General features: G+C 43.7%; 1 protein-coding gene across 1 annotated transcript in view; it reads left to right on the top strand.

Moving 5' to 3' along the window:
- The window catches only part of LOC121283863 (rho guanine nucleotide exchange factor 17-like), a 502,814-nt gene that overhangs the window by 473,783 nt on the left and 9,870 nt on the right, over positions 1–19,161 (top strand). The window contains exons 14-20 of the mRNA XM_041198663.1: positions 141–406; positions 2,103–2,349; positions 5,603–5,689; positions 9,090–9,157; positions 14,391–14,539; positions 15,508–15,682; positions 17,922–18,188. Of these exons, the coding sequence (XP_041054597.1) occupies positions 141–406; positions 2,103–2,349; positions 5,603–5,689; positions 9,090–9,157; positions 14,391–14,539; positions 15,508–15,682; positions 17,922–18,188 (1,259 nt within the window). The remainder of the gene's footprint in view (positions 1–140; positions 407–2,102; positions 2,350–5,602; positions 5,690–9,089; positions 9,158–14,390; positions 14,540–15,507; positions 15,683–17,921; positions 18,189–19,161) is intronic.

Here is a 19,161-nt window from a genome sequence, read left to right as displayed (position 1 = left end):
TCTCATCTACATGCTATTTTAAGAGCGACTGTCTGTATCCACGGTTGTGACTGAGGACAGTAATGAGGGGAAAGCCAGCAGAGGGAAGGCAACACAAAGAATGAATGGTGATTTATGTTTCCCCTTTGCTTCGTTTTCAGAGACAGGTCAGAGCTGCTCCTGAGCCCTTCCTGTGTACATCCACACCGAACTAGCGCTGTCTCCTTGGAAGAACCTACTTCACAACAACCTTTCCATATCTCGATTTCAAACTCTGCTCAGTCAATGGGAGAGTTAACTGAAAGTGGAAACCGAAGCTTGAACCCATTCGACAGTGATGACACTGAAGATGATGAGTCATCCCCAAGCCCTTCAGGCACACTGAGGAGTCAGGCCAGCAGATCCACCATCTCCTCAAGTACAGGGAGTAAGTAGGATCTGAAACATTCTTATCTTCTAATTGTTTCCTGTATGTGGTACAGCTCTCTAATTTATTCTTTCAATTAGTATTTTTGTTCTCAACTCAAACATTTTAATAGGGAGATCTGTGTCACATGCTTGCTCACCCTCAATAATGCCCTGGTTTCTTTATATATATCGTTAATTTTTGGTTGCTTCTCTCCCTGTTAGGCTCTTCCCACTCCCTTTCCCTGCAGACTTGCTCACTACCCTCTGCCAGTGCCACTCTGTAACATGGGAAATGTGTGAAAGTGGCAGATCCTGGCTGTATCCCTTTTTTTAAAATCAATTTCTGTCCTTTCTGGCAGGAAAGTTTTTGCTTTCCACTATGCCTTTGCATGATGATAAAACTGAGATCAGGAATTTGGCAAGTGGGGTCCACAGACATGAATCTCCCACATCTCTCAGGCTGAACACTTCATCAGCATGCTTTGTCATCAAAACATAACATTCTGTAAAGCAACAAATTTAAAAAAGGCTTCCAAATGATTTGTTTTTTTCTTTATGAGTCTTCACTCCAGTTTTCTCCCTTTGCACCTTCTATGACGAGGTGTTGACTCATGCCATTGGTCTGTGGATGTTGAGAGCCCAGTGGTACCTGCCCTCAGTGCCAATTTCTCGTCTGTGAACCTTGTTGCCTTTCCTAGCCAGGCCGGCCTAAACTAAGACTGCTATGACTAGAATCAGTTAATTCAGCATATAATGGGGATTACCAGACCCCAGGATGGTCTTCTCCATTATTTGAATGAAAATTATTTCTGCACAACCCATAGAAATCCTCAGTCATTTCTGGTAGCTGGGTTTCCAACCATGAATGCCTTTTTGTGGTATTTGCTCCTCAGCCTGTAACTTATCGGACTTGTACAATTGTGGGAAAGGGAATTATTTTCAAAAGCATTGAAGCTTTTGCCTTGAGACCCTCTCTTTAATAGCTATCAAAAGCAGCTTAAAATACTTTCAAAAAATTATACTTTCTTAATTCGTAGTGGTCAAGTTGTACATTTGTTCACCTGTTAGCAAGTTCCCTCTCCCCTGGAAGATGCAAGGTTTTAAAGATGACATAATTCAAAACATTTTGCAACCTCTAAAATAATCTACACGTGATTTGAAAATATTGCTATTATTAGATTCTCACCAAGAGAAAAATGAGAGTTGGGTTCAAAGTGTAAATTCAAGGTACGTTTTCTTGACATAATTGGTTCCATTAAGGAAGTACAGATGTGGAATGTTGGTGCACCAATTTAAAACACATTGAATGGTGGGATGCAAATCTTGCACAGTTTCGACATGTAGTAATATGGCAGCTTTAGCTAGGTTATTTTGAAATACTTTCCTACAGGAAGACGTTGAATTTGAATGGGAGTCCAACCTGCTCCACTGTGACGTATCTCTTAGTGACCAGGCGTAGAGTGACCTACCTCAGAATATGTCTTATATTAGCTCCCTTGTTAATTTTGTTGAATGTGGTGTGATGAATACTGAAGGAACTAAATATGAAGCAAAAATGAGAGTGATGATGAAATAATGGTATAACATTGGGACAGAAACAAAGTCAATATTCTACCATGTGGGAGAAAGAGGAAAATGTCTATTAGACAAACCCCCCCTCACCTTCCTACCGAAAACACAGCCAATCAATCCACAACAATGATTTTCTTTTGCAGATGAGGAGATGTCAAGTTCAAAGGATTTTGCAACGGAAACAACAAGTTCAGAAGAGGAACCTGAGACTGATTTCATAGCCAACTCCAACGTGTTATGTCAAACAAGGAACAGTGACAGTCCAATGGATGGACGGGCAATGAGGCGTTCTAGTCGAGGGTCCTTCACCAGAGCAAGCCTGGAGGAACTTCTGAGTATTGACCCTGAAGCCAACCAAAGCTCAATGTGGCTTGGAACAGAGGATGGCTGGTCTGTGGTAACTTTTTAATTCAGAGAATTCATTGGTAAATGTAAAGCAAGGAGCAAAGTATGGAGTAATTTCAGCTTCACGCCAAGCTGAATTAGGAAAGTGACGCTAGTTGGAGCAGTGCCTGTATGATTTTACATTTAGAGAGGTGAAACATTAGAATCTTAGTTGCTTCTTGTAGTTACAGCTCTATTTATTACACTGTGACATCCCATGACAAACCAGTGGTAGATGGGATTAGAATGGGTGGTGGAGCGTAGCAGTGGGAGTTGGGATTAGAATGGTTGGTGGAAGAAAGCACTGGGAGCTGGTATTAGAATGGGTGGTGGGAGAGAGCAGCAGGAGTTGGGATTAGAATGGGTGTCGGGAGAGAGCAGTGGGAGCTGGTATTAGAATGTGTGGTGGGAGAGAGCAGCAGGAGTTGGGATTAGAATGGTTGGTGGGAGAGAGCAGTGGGAATTGGGATTAGAATGGTTGGTGGGAGAGAGCAGCGGAAGTTGGGATTAGAATGGGTGGTGGGAGAGAGCAGTGGGAGTTGGTATTAGAATGGGTGGTGGGAGAGAGCAGCCGGAGTAGGGATTAGAATGGTTAGTGGGAGAGAGTAGCGGGAGTTGGTATTAGAATGGGTGGTGAGAGAGGGCAGTCGGAGTTGGTATTAGAATGGGTGATGGGAGAGAGCAGTGGGAGTTGGGATTAGAATGGGTGGTGGGAGAGAGCAGCAGGAGTTAGGATTGGATCTTTTTTCTTCCATATGCCCCACTCCCCATACCTACTATATCAATGCACTTGCGCAGTGCAGTACAACTCAGCAATGAAGGTGGCCATTCGGCCCATTATGCCTGTGCCAACTCTTTCAAAGAGCTAACCAATTATTTCCAGTCTCCCGTTCCTTCCCCATTGCCTTGAAAATTCATCCTTCTCAAAAATATAAAATATATATCCAATTATTTCTGTATTGCTAAGATTGTGACTAAACAAAACAATTTTACTTCCAACGGACTCCATTGGTGATTTCATAACTGATTCTTATCTCCTAAATAAGTTGTCTAATAATAAGTTCCAGAGGCAGGAGATGAGTGTGGTAAAAATGTCAATCAAGTAAATTGGAAAGCCAAAAAGCATGAGAGCTGTCCATGCATTAATGCAAGACGTCTGATAAATAAGATGTGTGATCTGGAAGATTTTGCCAGGGTTAATAGATTGGACATAGTATCAGAGACATGGTGCAGAGACAAGGCAGGCAGTGCCCAACCCGCTCGAGCATACAATGACGCACGTTGACGTCGGGCGAGCGTCCTGACATCAACGCACAGTCCAGCGATATTTTGTTTGGCGGGCGCGCGCTGGAGGCGGCAGCACACCTGCCGACAGTTAAAAGGCCGATTAAGGCCATTGAAAAGATAGTTGAACAAAATTTTTCGCCGCCCCTCCAATCTTATGGTTGGCGGGCAGGCGAAAAGGCCAACTGACCTTTGCACTTTGTAGGAAAACTCATCCACGGGCAGGATGAGGTTTCCTAAAGCAAATAAAAATAAAATAAAAAATTTTAAATTTAATTAATAACCTGTCCCTGCTCAGGTGACAGAGTCACATGAAGGGACATGTTTTATTACATTTTTTATTTCTTTATTAATCTTTTTAACGCTCTTCATCTCCCTGAGGCAGCTCTGTGCCTCAGGGAGACTATCAAACGTGCACTCACAAACATGCGTGAAGTTTGTGCTCTCCCCGCTCACACTCCCCTCCCCCCTTGCCCGCACAGGCAGCGCTGAATGCTGCCACTTGCGTTTCACGCTGGGCAGACCTTAATTGGCCTGCCCAGCGTGAAAACGCCTTCCAGCCTCGATCACGGGTGGAGGTCGGCTACCCAGCCACCCCCGCCAAGCCCACCCAACAAGGGCAAAACTCTGCCCATGGTGGTGCAACTTCAGCCATTCTTAGCTGGAATAATGTCAATTGTTTAGAAGAGAAAACAAAGTAGCGTATATATAAATTCCAATATTGAGGCACAGCTGAGAGAGAATATAACAAAGGAAAGGGCAGACACAGAATCACTCCCGGTAGAAATGACAGATGGAAGCCCGGTTTTGAGGTGCAAGAATTTGGCTCCTGAGTTGTGGCCATGTTGTTCTCAATTCTGTGAGACAAATGTACTCATCAAAGTTAGATCAGATGTTGTTTTATCAATAGAAGATCCTCCTCCCTTGCAGTAATTATTGTAGCATGAGTCTCTTGCCAACTGGATGCTGCTGTAACTTTTACAGTCACGTACATAGTGTATGCGATTTAAACCATGTGTGGCTTTGTGGAGAAGGTTAGCATGGCCCATGAATTGTTACACAAAGCCACCAAGTGGCCAACTTGGGTAATTACAACATGCTCTGAAGAAGAGTCACACGGACTTGAAATGTTCGGTGGGATTTTCCGGTCCCGCCACAAGCCAGTGGACTTCTGGCTTGGGCGCCGCCTCATCCGCGGCAGACCCCACCCGCAACAGGGCCGGAAAATCCCAGCCGTTCACTCTGTTTCTCTCTCCGCAGATGCATCAGACCAGCTGAGTTTTTCCAGCATTTTATGTTTTTATTTCAGATTCCCCCCAGCATCCGCAGTATTTTGCTTTTAACAACGTTTGCCTATAGAGAGAGTTTTAAACAGTTTTAGTACTTTATTACTCATGGGGCAGAAGAGGTAATGTTCCCACTGTAGGTTAATTACAGCTCTCTAAGTTAAGCCAATTTAACCTCAGCAGAAGAAAATGCAAAAATTATGCGACCTGTCTTTCTGCAAACCACTTGAAGAGACTGCAGTGTGGTTCAAACGGAACTAGTTCAGTATCAGTGCCACTTTCTTCTATTTGGATCCCTCCCCCAGCTTAAGGTGTGTAGGTTTTCCTTGTAAAATCTTGGCGTTGAGTGGAGCAGGGAGAATGAGCTGTGAGCCAATAAGAGGAGCTGTTTGTCAGCAGCATGGTGTCTGGGAAATAGAGCTGGCTTTAGTCAGCCAAGAGGAAAATGAAGAAAGGAATAGGTTGAAAACTCAGGAGTCACTATTTCACCTGGAAAATACTCACTGAAAACTCGCAGTTAGAGTGGGTGAAAGCCTGACTGAAAATGAACTAAAATATGAAATGGTAAAATAATGAAGCTATTAAAATGGGTACAAGCTAAAGTAGCATTTCTATGCCGAAGATACCACTGTTTAGAGTGTTCATGGCTTTCTGTGAGCTCGGTAATGTTGACCCACCTCTTCTTTCAGCATTCATGTCTATCAGTCATCCGATAATATCCGTAACCGGAAGAACAGTATGAAAATGCAGCACTCCGCAGCGGTCATGTGCATCCTGTAAGTACAAATGCAATGTTTTCCATATTGTTTGGACCCGGTCTTTAATAAAGCAACTGAGCTGCTGCTCCATCCCCTTTCCACTCCTGTCTTAGTTTCCCACTTCTATTGTTGGCATCAGCTGGGAGGGAGGATGGGGGTGAGTGGAGAACCGATCTTCTCCATGGCTTTGAATTCCTTTTAGTTGGGAAGCCAGGATAAGGCAATGACCCATCGAGCTGGAGACTACTAAAGGTAGTGAAGAGTAAAAAATGAAGCTAAGGTAAAGCAGGATGCAGTAATAAGCTGATGATGAGGTTGGGTTATTAAAGACTGGATATTATAGAGAAAAGGAAGGTATGAGAGGCTCCCTAGGAGATATTGAAGTTCTGAGAAAGAATGAATTAGATTATGATACTGTGTGACAAGTCTTGATTTTAACACCAGAAGGATGTGATGATGAGCATCTAGTACAACCTATGTCCCCCCACCCACCCCCAATGGCCCCATACCCCCATGCCAACTTAATGCCCCTCTACCCACCCCTGTTGCCCCCATATACCCTATGCCAACTCATGGACCCCACCCATCACCCTTTGTCCTTACCTTCTCCATGCCAACTCACCTAGTTCCTTGACGACTTTAACACTTCCTGGACAACTTTGAAAGGCTTGGCTGCTTTGACACTTCCTGGATAGCTTTGATACCGGGACAGCTCTTTAACAGTTCCTTGACAGCTTGACAGTTCCAATGATTTTGTGCATAAAAAGTGCACGCTCATGTTCATTTTATTTAGAAAGGACAAGGACCGAACATTTAGAGAAGCACAGACTATAGCAATATGATAATCTGGAGAAAGACCAAAAAGATCACAGTGGAGTCAAAGAGGGAACGGTCACCACACGAAAAAGCTTGTGATCAGCTGAGTGCGAGAGAGTTGCTAAAAGAGCATGTCCAGATAGGGGAACACTATTCCAGTGCTAATAGGATTTGGGCTTTGTAGAATGGGCCAGATTTTCGCCCTCGGGTCAGTATCAAAGTCAGGAGATACCCCGGCTCGGCAAGCCTGACCTTTAAAAATGTCCACCCACGGGTCAGATTTTCGGTCAGGGGCGGGTGACCCCAGAACAAATGTGCAGGCTGCCCGTTCTGGAGACAGGCTGGATGCAAGGTCTGCCTCTGTGCCCCGGCATTGTGTTTAAGTAAATAAAAAATAATTAAAAGCAAAAAAAAAACTCCTCCAGCCCTCACCCCTCATTCCCCCCCCCCCCCATCCATGTCAACCTATACCAACCCATGTCCCCTCACTCAACCCCCCAATGGCCCCATACACCCTATGCCAACTTTGTGCCAACTCATGCCCCCCCCACCCACCACCCTTTGTCCTTACCCTCTCCATGCCAACTCACCTAGTTCCTTGGCAACTTTAACACTTCCTGTATAACTTCGATAGGTTTGTCAGCTTTGACACTTCCTGGATAGCTTTAACAGCTGGACAGCTCTTTAACAGTTCCTTGACAGTTCCAATGATTTTGTGCGTAAAAAGTGTGCGATCATGTTCATTTTTAATAATCCCAAAGGATGTTTTACCTTTCCCAAAAGGTGGCATACCTCTCCCCAAGGTGTCCCGGGTATTATTTTAATAGTTAAACACTAGTTAGAAAGTCTAGGCTTGTGTTTTTCAGGACATGAAGGAAGGAAGATTATCATTGACCCATTAAGGACTTTGCCCCACTGAAAATATCAGAATGCAGTGATTCAGCCATTGCATTTTGAGAGGATTGGAGCTCGTGAGCACTCCAACTGTACAGGGCAACATGTGGGCACAGAATGACAACTGGGAGTAAATTGCTCTCCTCTTCCACTGGGAATATCTTTGGCGCTTTTCCCGCTCTGCCACCATAACTTAAATGGAAGTTCTTCATAAACCTCATTTATACACATCCTCTATGTGAAACATCCACTAAAGTTATGGCAGCAGAGCAGGAATAATCGCAAGGAAATTCCTGGCATTAGTGGTCTTTGGATGAGTTGAGGCACTCTTGTTGGTAACCAATCTCAACACACCTATATCAAGTCAAATTGGAGCATCCACATCTCAGACAGAGAAAGGAACACCTGAGATGTTTGAAGCTGGAATGGACTAAAAGGTTTGACCCATTCCCTTCAATAGCCATTTAATGTCTCAGTTATTTGTGCAATTTGGATCTCAATCTAAAATGGTATGTTAGAAAAGTGATTCTCAGTTGTCAAAGTGCTCAGTTAGCTACACAAAGAAGACCTGCACCAAAGCATCAGTTTATACATTTCAGAGGAAGACTTGCTAGTGAGGTGCAAGATATTTTGGCCACTGGAGGTTTTTCCTGGTATTGTGTAGCACACTCAGCCAGCCGCAATTTCCCTGGTGTTTGGATCAGAAATTGCATCCTCCATTGAGATGGCAATAATTTCCGGCAATGCTGTGGGATACAGTGATGTTAAAGAGAAGGGCTTTAAAGCAAAGGGGGCTGGAAATGAAATGTATATATGCCTCAATCTCCTGTGTGACTTGCAACCATTAAAGCAATTTCAGCAAATTATGGGATGCCCTAGTAAATGGTGAATGTAGGTGTTGCTTCACCTATCAGTGCATGAATATTGGAAGATGTTAAAAATGTTTGAACTTTTAATGGTCCATAAATCAGAAACTGAACTGGGCGAGCCATATAAATACTGTGGCTACAAGAGCAGGTCAGAGACTAGGAAACATACGACGAGTAACTCACCTCCTGACTCCCCAAAGCCTGTCTACCATCTACAAGGCACAAATCAGGAGTGTGATGGAATTCTCCCTGTTTGCCTGGTTGAGTGCAGCTCCCACAAGAAGCTTGACACTGTCTAGGACAAAGCAGCCCGCTTGATTGGCACCACATCCACAAACATTCACTCCCTCCACCACCAACGCACAGTGGCAGCAGTGTACACCATCTACAAGATGTGCTGCAGGAATTCACCAAGGCTCCTTCGACAGCACTTTCCAAACCCACGACCACTAGCACTTAGAAGGACAAGGGCCGCAGATAGATGGGAACACCACCACCTGGAAGTTCCCCTCCAAGTCACTCACCATCCTGACTTGGAAATATATTGCCGTTCCTTCACTGTTGCTGGGTCAAAATCCTGGAACTCCCTTCCTAACAGCACTGTGGGTGTACCTATACCAGGTGGATTGCAGCGGTTCAAGAAGGCAGCTCACCACCACCTTATCAAGGGCAGTTAGGGATGGGCAATAAATGCCGGCCCAGCCAGCAAAGCCCACATCCCGTGAATGAATTAAAAAAAGAAGGTATTTGTGCAAAGTGATCCAGGTATTCTCTATTTGTTTCAAAGCACCTTGGGTATGACAGTATTTCTGATTCTACTTCTTTTCCTTCCCTGATAGATACCTCGACAACAAGGTTTTTGTGTCACTGGCAAATGGCGAATTGATGGTCTACCAAAGAGATGCAGGTTTGTTTAGCGGTTCACATCGGATTAATTAGATAACTACAAAGTACCCCTTGGTGAACACACTGTTATTGCTTCACTAGAATGAAATCTGTGATGAGATTACAGTTGTTCATCTGGAAGAGTTGAGTATAAAATAATATGTTTGCTTTTATCCCTCTTTGATTATATCAAGTATCTAAAATCATAGAACCATTTAAATCAAATTTTCTCACCTCTTCGAAACGCATTGACCCCCTCAAAGGTATGATTCCCCAGATGACAGAGCCTCTGAATGGTGAATCAAATTCAAGGGACTGAATGGCTGACTCCAGTTCTTATGTTGCCATTTCTTTCTACATAAAAAAACAGATCAGCACATGGAATGGACTTCTGGATGTCCAAGTAGTAATTCTTCATGTGTCCCTGGATTTGAGTGGAATACACTACAGCCACATCCAACCTGCTACATTCTTTCCTTCAATATAAATGTGCCAATCATACGACAAGGATTGGTGAAACAATAATGTGGGTTTTTTTATTTGAAGATAAGATTATATAGAAATAGAGTTAACTGGGAGACTTTAGATAGTATATCTGACTCCTACTGCTGCTGCCTGTAGACTGACTACAAGTTATGGGACTAATACATCACCTACTGTCAAGATGGTAGTATTGACAGCAGTTTAAGATACGTTCCATTAAAGGTACATTTTACATCATATCACAACATCCCTCTTTTTGCTAACTGAAGGCGTACCTTTAAAGAATCAAACTAGTTAGCCATATAAATACTGTGGTTACAAGAGCAGGTCAGAGTCTAGAAATCATATGATGAGTAACTCACCTCATGAGTGATGGAATACTCCCCACTTGCCTGGATGAGTGCAGCTCCCACAACACTGAAGAAGCTGGACACCATCCAGAACAAAGCAGCCCGCTTGATTGGCACCACATCCACAAACGTTCACTCCCTCCACCACTGACGCACAGTAGCAGCAGTGTGTACCATCTTCAAGAGGCACTGCAAGGAATTCACCAAGGCTCCTTCAACAGCATCTTCCAAACCCATGACCACTACCACCTAGAAAGACAAGGGCAGCAGATGGATGGGAACACCACTACCCAGCGATTCCCCTCCAAGTATCTTACCATCCTGACTTGGAAATATATCGCTTCATTCACTGATTATTCCTTCACTGTCACTGGGTCAAAATCCTGGAACTCCCTTCCTAATAGCACTGTGGGTGTACCTGCACCACATGAACTGCAGCAGTTCAAGAAGGCAGCTCACCACCGCCTTCTCAATGGCAACTAGGGATGGGCAATAAATGCTGGCCTAGCCTGCGAAGCCCACATCCCATAAATTAACAAAAAAAAAGTATAAACTATCTGGGGTGACCAGGATGAGTTGTTGTTGCGGCACTTGAGTGTAATGGATGTCAGGGATGCAATCTCTGAGCCATTTTACACAGTGAATTTGACAGCTGTTGGTTGAATCATCGCTTGCCACTTCTGTAAGTACATACATTTCAGTGTGCGAAGTGGAAGGATGTTTGCACCTGCAGCAGTATCCAGCTTTGCATTTAGATTATGCTGACCCTGCATCTGTGGCTGGTGGCAGGGGCGTCTCTTGATCCCACTGTGCAAACACATTCTTTGATGTTCACTTATGCTGAATGTCTGCTCACTGTGAGTATAGATATCTTGCTCATCCTCATCATCTTACCGTATAGCTTGGCTAGACATTACGTGGATCTTGTCTTGGTGCTGTTTGGTACACGTTGTTGATGGGTTGTAATTCTGTACCTATCTGGCTTTTGGTTGTGGCTGCACATGATGTCGAACCACTTGCTTTGATCTTTGCTTTCTGCATTTGTGCTTCCAATGTCTTTTGGAGCCACATGCCTTACATACAGTGTTAAAAGCTGAGCATTTTTTGGGTGCGTGTATGAAACTACACTACCCACATTGCTTACTGGGCTCGCCTGGATTGGCTATCGTGTCAATAGTGGATGAATTATGCGTAGCCTGTAGATCCTGTCTACCCAGTAGTCTGGCTTTGTATTTTCATTCATTTGTAGCAGTGCTTCCACAGTGGAAACTTAAGGTTGGTCCAAGAGATCTTTTAGAAATGCTTCTATCAGGGTAGACGCTATCACGAGCTCAATTACTCTGTTGGCAAGCTCTGCCGCCGTAAAGTCTCAATCATGCCCCTTGCCTCTGTGTCTACTTATGAATTGGCCAGTGGTCTCTGCCGGTTGTTGCCTAAAAGACATGAAATCCAGATGGTGCGTTCTGAAGTTGAGCTTCACTTGTAATTGATAGTCAAGTGTTTACCAGATTTTTTTCTGGATGTTTAAGGTAACCGATGGACATACCTGAAGCATTCTGTCTGTGGAGGCTTGCATTGTCTATAGCGATTTTAATTTTTATGGCTTGTTTATCTGCTTCGGAAATACTGAAGTCTGTACAACACAGTTCGACGCATCGTCGGAACGAAGTAAGCCAGATAGTAGATCTGTTGCCTGCCAATTGAGTGATAGAAATTTGGTGATCTTTCTGTGGTCTTTGCAGGGTTATTAGGACCTTATTTGAAACAGCACGGCGATCCAGGCTGTTTAGCAGCTCCTCTAAAGTTAAATTAGCTCTGAGTTGCAGTTTAGTGGCCACTGCCTTTGCTGGGTCATAGGTTGCTGCTTGACTGTGTTGCTGAGCTCTTACTGATTTTTCCTAAGTTTACTGAAGCCTTGCCCACAAAACTGTTACTTAGGCATGAAAATGGAGTGCCTGCTTCAAAGGTACAATTAAACACTGAAAAAAGACTTTTTTACAGGCTACTTTTAGCTGTTAAGAGCTGTTGGGAGCTGTTACTGGATGGACTTTATTTTCCAACCCAGCTTTCATGTTGATTTCCCCTCACCTCCCAAAAGGACAACAAGCAGCAATAATAGAGTCCCTCCTGCCTGTGAGTTCTGCGTGAAGTTAGACTTTTCAAGGTTAGCTGTTTAATTTCTGTCCCTGCTAAAACTTCACAGCAGCTAGACTTATACTGACTAAGGTCTCCCAAATTCAAACAATGTTACTGGGACCTGGTGTCTGCTGCCTGTTGCAACGATGTCCCAGAGTGAAGATACAGAGTGTAGGATTCCTAAAGAGCTGCAGAATCACTTAAACATGGTGAGGCTTAATAGTTGTTCCACTTCCGTGCCAGTTGTTCTATTGCTGGACGTATAGGGGTTGCTCATTCAAATCTTCAAAACCATGCTGCCACCATACTATATTTTCCACTTTGACGCAAGTGTACCAATCATATGACAAGGATTGGTGAAACAATAATGTAGGCTCTTTATTTGAAGATAAGGCTATATACAATTAGATTTAACTGGGAGACTATGCATAGCACATCTGTCTCCTACTGCTGTTGCCTGTAGACTGATGATGATTCATGGGGCCATCCTGTCAGGATGATAGTGATTGACAGCAGTTTAAGATATGTTCCTTAAAGGTGCACATACATCACAACACAATCCTGTCCTCTCCTGGCATGCACACTTTAGAGCACTAGACAATGAGGAGGAGTACGTAACAAAGATCGGGCTGTATACCACTGGAGTACTGAAACCAGTTGTCAGATCGTAACTGCCATCCAGCCTGGGATCAGCTGCCTCAGCAAGGCTTGATCATTCAGAGTTCAGTTCCATGCTGGGCCAATGGCCAAGTGAGCTAACAAGGAGTGATTAACATTATGTCATTAGCTGTTTACCTGATCTCAAACATAATCTTGTCACCTGACTAATTTAGAAAATTTTAATTTGTGTAATAGTATAAAACAAGCGATGGCAAATCTGCAGTTCATTTTACTTCTCTTCGATTTAGTTCCATTAACTTCAGTGAAAAGAAATATCAGGAGAAATGTCAAAGTGGCTTCAAATTCACTATCATACGTTTTACACTAACTCACAAAGTTAAAATTACACCCTCTTAGAGCAGGATTTTACGCCCTGCAGGCAGGCGTGCGCTCAACCCGATTGGGCGTAAAATAGCGCACAATGACCTCAGGCAAGTGTCCTGACATCATCGCACACACACGATATTTCGGTGGGCGGTTGAGGGCTACAGTCGGCATTGTGCCCGCCAACAATTAAGAGGCCTATTAAGGCACTCAATCGAGTAAAATTGAAAGCAATTTTTCACTGCCTGTCCAACCTTATGGGCGAATTGGCCAAGCAGTCTTTGGATTTTTATGAAACCTCATCCATGGGCAGGGGATGAGGTTTCCAACAGTAATTTAAAAAGAATAAAAATTTTTAAACATCATTTTTGTTACTTTTCTGCTATTGTTACTGAGTTCTATGTCGGGACGCATTTTTAACATGTTTAAAATCTTTATTTTTGATTGTAAAATTCATCAGCTCCCTGAGACAGCTCTCAGTGCGGCGCTCCCCGGCGCATGCGCAGACTTTGGCGCTCACCCTCCTCCTGCCCCCCCCACCCCGGCAGCGCTGAGCTTCTCAGCGCACCTTTCATGCTGGCTGCCTGTTAATTGGCCAGGCCGCGTGAAGTCACGGTCGGGCCCGGACCGCAGGCAACGGACCGTTTCACAGCCGCTCCCAGGTCCATCAGTTGTGCTCACCCGATGAAGGGTAAATCCTGCCCTTAGTAAACCCACTGCTCACACCTCCCTGCCCCCCTCCCCCCCACCCCCACCCTGCAAACCCCACCCTTTCACCAGATACTGAATTCGTTAGAAAAGGAATCTTATCTGTAAACACTCAGGCCTTAAATCAATGATGTAACAATTTCTGATTGAATCTTTACCAAACATGGTGAGCAAGTTTCTTTCATCTTTGCACGTGTCTACATTTGTCTAAAGGCAAAGTTGTGAGCCCGGTAACTTAGTTCAAAAATGACTTTATAAGATTTTCATCAACTTGATAAGTGGTTTCCTGCTGTCAAAATCTTGGCTCTTTTTGAAAGCAGACGGACTGGAAATAGGACATGTTGACACATATTAAACTGTCACCTGGAGCTGAAGCAGCCTCAACACATACTTAATATCCTCCTTCACTCAATAGGGGCTTCAAATCTTTTTCTTTACTAAAGATAATGAATAGAGGGAAACAGGTCAGTAATCAGAAAGATTAAATAGTTCCTCCACCTGTCAGGAAATATCTTAACTTTTAATCCCTCTTTGGCACAGCAATTGGTTTAATTATTTATTGTATTTCTCCCCCTCACCCTCACCACCACACAGGGAGTTTTTGGGATCCACAGAACTCACACACGTTGTGCTTGGGATCTCCAGGAAATCCTGTCACCAAGATGGTGCAGGTGGCAGGAAAGCTTTGGTGCGGATGCCAGAACCGGATTCTCATCATCAACACTGCCACGCTTTGCCAGGAGGTGAGTGCTGAGCATTGGTTGGTATTATCCATAAGCACGAGTACCAGCTTTGACCCACTGTGGTCAGATGGTAAAGCCTGACACCGCAGCCAGCAAATTATCAGCACGTACAACGTGTGAAAATGGCTGTCATGGCTCTTTACATTGCAACAATGACTACGCATAAAAAGTACTTCATTAGCTATGAAGTGTTTTGGGGGAAACCTGATGTTGTAAAAGGCACTATATAAATACAAGTTCTTTATTCATCCAGAAGTTACTTAACGTTAATTTTACACACAAGCAATTTGTATTGCAGCAAAGTATTGTACCCTGAAGGCCAAGATGATGGACTTGAACCTTAATTTTTTGAAGATGTTAATTATGGTCCTCAACCTGCCTCCATTTGCCCAATACAGTGGCTAAACAAGTTCCCTTTATGCAAGCCGCACTGTACCATAAAATGGGAATTATATAGACTTGCACTGGAAATGCCTGGAGTATTGGAATTATAAAACTGTCCCAATTTAAAGAAAACACAGAGGCACAGTGCACATCAATTTGTGGGATATGGGTGTCACTGGCGAGGCTGGAATTTATTGCCCATTCCTAGTTACCCTTGAGTAGGTGATGTTAGATCTTCCTCTTGAATCACTGAAGCCCATGTGGTGAAGGTGACTACATTAGCCATTGTTTATGTAATTCCATCAAAGTGACAGTGGAAAACCAGGGGAACCCTGCGGAATTTCAGTGCCATGGATTAAAAAAACGTATTGTACAATAATGAAGCAGCGCTGTATACACGAATGGAAGAAAGTATGATTTTTGACCTTGCATGGAGCAACCTTATGTGTAAAATTTGAGGTTGCTTTATTCTTTGATACCAGTTGCCCATACTGTGCCTTCAAATCTTAGGAAATGCACCCTTCACTCTGTCTCTGCCAAGTCTGTATTTCTGATATTTTCCTTGTTTCTGCATTAAATGGCAGCACATGATCCAGATTGGCCAAGACAGCAATCGGTGTGTGACAAGTATGGTCAGCTCGAGCTTGGGGGTTTGGGTTGCACTACAGAGCAGCGCTCAGGTTAAACTCTACCACGCCGGCACCTATGAAAACCTGACAGAAGTCGACGTGGCTCCCGCGGTGCACAAGATGCTTGCAGGTAAGGAAAGAATTTCACCACGGTACATCCTTAGTGTGTCTGCAGCTCCTGAGAAGTCAGAGCAGCTGGAGCAGGCATTGATAGTTTGAAGCTTTGAATCAGTGATAAGGCTTCAAGTTAGATTAAATTCCAACAAACCTACTAATTCATGGCAAAATTAGTCATACATTTTAGCTGCATTCACTTCTGACTGCACTTTCGTCTCAAGGTGAAATATTTTTTCTGAATATGCTACGTTAAAAAACTGGGCATTCCACAGCCTGGGGAGTCACGGGGAGAATGACCACATAGATGAGGTATCAGAGAGTAGTGAGTACCAAGGAAACTAGACCCCTGCCTCAGTCAGTGAGGAGGGAAGATTATTGAGATTGAGGAAGAATTAAATCAATGTAATAACAATATCTCTCAGCAGGTCAAGTGGTCAGTTAAGCACTAATTGGGTAAAGGCTTTTTGAGTTTGTGTGCCATTTTCCCAGCCATCCTGTTTGACAGCATGATCACAGTTAGGTAGTACATAGGCGTAATTACATGGGGAGAGTATTGACAGATATACAAACATAATCAGACCTATTGAGGATTCAAAAAGAAAAACAGAAAAGTGCTGGAAATACTCGGCAGCATCGGTGGAGAGAGAAACAGAATTAATGGATGGAGTTTAATGCCCCTCTCAGGGTGAGTTTGGAGGAGGGGGGGGACATGCAGAGTGATCGAGCAGGAAGGTGCGGTGTGGAGATCCCACCACCTTTTCGCCTCCCTTCGCGTTAAAGTCAGCTCCTTGGAGGCCAATTGAGGTCCTTAAGTGGCCACATTTCTGTCACCGCTGGTATTCAGTCAGCGGTGGGCAGGAATCTGCCCACCCGGGGAGATCGCCCATCAAACCCCCTCCCTGGGAACCCCGCGCTGCCCCACTTATCTGTCTCTGGAGGATCCATCACTGATCCTCTGGGTAGGGCCCAATGCAATACCAGCAGTGATCGCCACTCATGGTGGCGCTGCCGGCACTGCAGAACTGCCAGCCTCTGATTGGCCAGCAACTCTTGGGGCAGGATATCCGCCCCAGACACGGCAGTGCAGCAATTAAATGACCCCATGGAGCTCTCAGAGATGAGGTTTGTGGGGGTTGCCACCAAAATTCACGGCAGTTGAGGGTCCCCCTGATGCCCACATTAAACTTCCGGTGTTTGAGGTTGATAACTTTTCATCAGAATTCAAATGAAAATTCAGTATTTCTGGATTTTTAAAAACGTTTATATATAACTATTATCATTTTTTTCTATTAATTTGGAAATACTACTTAACCTCTTTTGTTGCCCTTCTACTTGCCATAACATCCATGCAAGCCTACACCTGTTAAAATAAGTTTCAGTGTTCACCACAGCTTCTCAGGCTTGGGTCTCTCACTAAAGTTATGCAGCCCGCCAAAAGGTTTTATCTGGTGAGTTTCTAATTATTTCTATCTTTCAACATATTTCCACACTTTGGCTTCTCATTAGATTCAAGCATTGCTTTAGAGATCCTGTACCTTGGTGAGGAGATATTCTCCTCTGCTATCAGCTTATCTGTACCATGCACTTACCCTAACTAGGTGTATGAGGTGACCTACTCCCCAGTCGTCTACCAATGCTACTCAAAACCAGCCACTAGGGGATGAGGATTGGCTTTGGGAGAGTTGGTGACTTTTCAGTTTATAACAATATTATATTCAGTTGGAATAAGTCTCCCTTGTTGTTAGCAGCTTTCTTAATTTAAATGGATTTATTAGACGTTCATGAAATGTTACCGTCAATTTAAAATATTTCAGATAAACATCTTCCCTTTTGAGCTTTAGGAAGGGAAATCTGCCCTCCTTACCCAGTCTGGCCTAGATATGACTCCAGACCCTCAACCAGGTGGCTTGACCCTTCACTGCCCTCTGCAGGCAACTGACTCAGTTGTCAAGAAGGTGGCTCACCACCACCTTCGCAAGGGCCTTTAAGGATGGACAATAGATGCTGGCTTTTCCAAGTGACACTCTCATCCCATGAATGAATTTTTTAAAAACTACAATGATGAAGAATACAGAATGCAGAACTAGATAAGATTTGTAGGTAACCTATGGTTGGTATTGAACGTATTGGAAGATACCACAGTCTTGTCTGGTTTTGGTGCACTATAAATAAAATGTAGTCTATGTATCCTAGTTAGGGTTTTACCCAGCCCTGGAGTACATTGTATAATAAGGATTTCCTTTCCCTGACAGGTTCCGATGCCATTATTCGTCAGCACAAAGCTGCCTGCTTACGAATTACTGCCCTACTTGCCTGTAAAGACCTTCTCTGGATTGGAACGAGTGCTGGTGTGGTGTTAACTCTCTCTATTCCCCATGTCACTGCCAACACCACCTCTCTCAGGACACCTTTAATACCCATGGGTTCGGCGCACGGGCACACGGGACACGTTCGATTCCTCACAGCTATTGAATTGCCAGAAATCTTCGATCTCACGTTCCCACCAACAAGGGAGCCAGGCAAGTTTTCTGAGTATCTAGCCTCTCATCTTTCAATTTTTTTATTTAAGAACCATTCCCAGGCATCAGAGCAATGAAAAAGCTTTTGATTTCAATTCATCTCAAGTCAGTTGGTACCTATGGCTTTTCATTTTTAAAGAGGTTCTGCACATTATGTATAACTATATTTCGGAGAAGACAGCATTGTTCTTCCATCATCAAAGTATTTACCATCAAACTGAGAGGCAGAGTTAGAACATGAGCTACCATAGTCTTATATTAGTTTATATACAGCCTGGTTCTGTTTCAGGATTTGATGTGCTGTACTGGAAACTGAGATACTTGTACTGTTTCTGCTTTTAGTCTAACACTGAGCTGTGCATATGTTGAATGATGTTCCCCATTGTGGCAAGATTGTGGTATTTACACAGAATTACACTGAATTTACAATGCAGAAACAGGCGGATCTGTGTTGATGTTTACGCTCCACATAAGCCTCCTCCCACCCCTATTTATGCCACTGTTCCAAAAATTCCAGATAGGTTGATACAAATAAATTGGTCCAGATAGATTGATCTAAAATGATCCAAGTGAATGTGTAAGATATTGGACTCTCCATTTCAAAGATAACAAAACTCACTCTCAGATTTAACTAACTTTCAGTGCTAATGATACTCTTTTATACGGTCACAAGTTTGGAAATAGTCCATTAAAAACTAAATATTTTCAAATCTTTACACCACAATCTTGCGTATATGCAAAGGAACTTTTGGCCTAGGAAATGGATCTCACTTTGCTTGTTTTATTGGTGTAAAATGGACATCTAAGGATCCAATAAAGGGAACAGCATGTGCCCCCTCAATCTATGCCAAAGATGCACAACCTATCGTATTGGTTAGGGTTCCAACACAGGCGTCTAATGCGTCTCCCCAGCCCTTGCACATATAAGAGCCTAATGCCTGTTTCAGCCGCCTTCGCAAATTTCAATTGCAAC

The sequence above is a fragment of the Carcharodon carcharias genome, chromosome 11 (assembly GCF_017639515.1).
Source record: "Carcharodon carcharias isolate sCarCar2 chromosome 11, sCarCar2.pri, whole genome shotgun sequence".
Taxonomy (NCBI): Eukaryota; Metazoa; Chordata; class Chondrichthyes; order Lamniformes; family Lamnidae; genus Carcharodon; species Carcharodon carcharias.
This window is presented reverse-complemented; position numbering and strand designations above follow the sequence as displayed.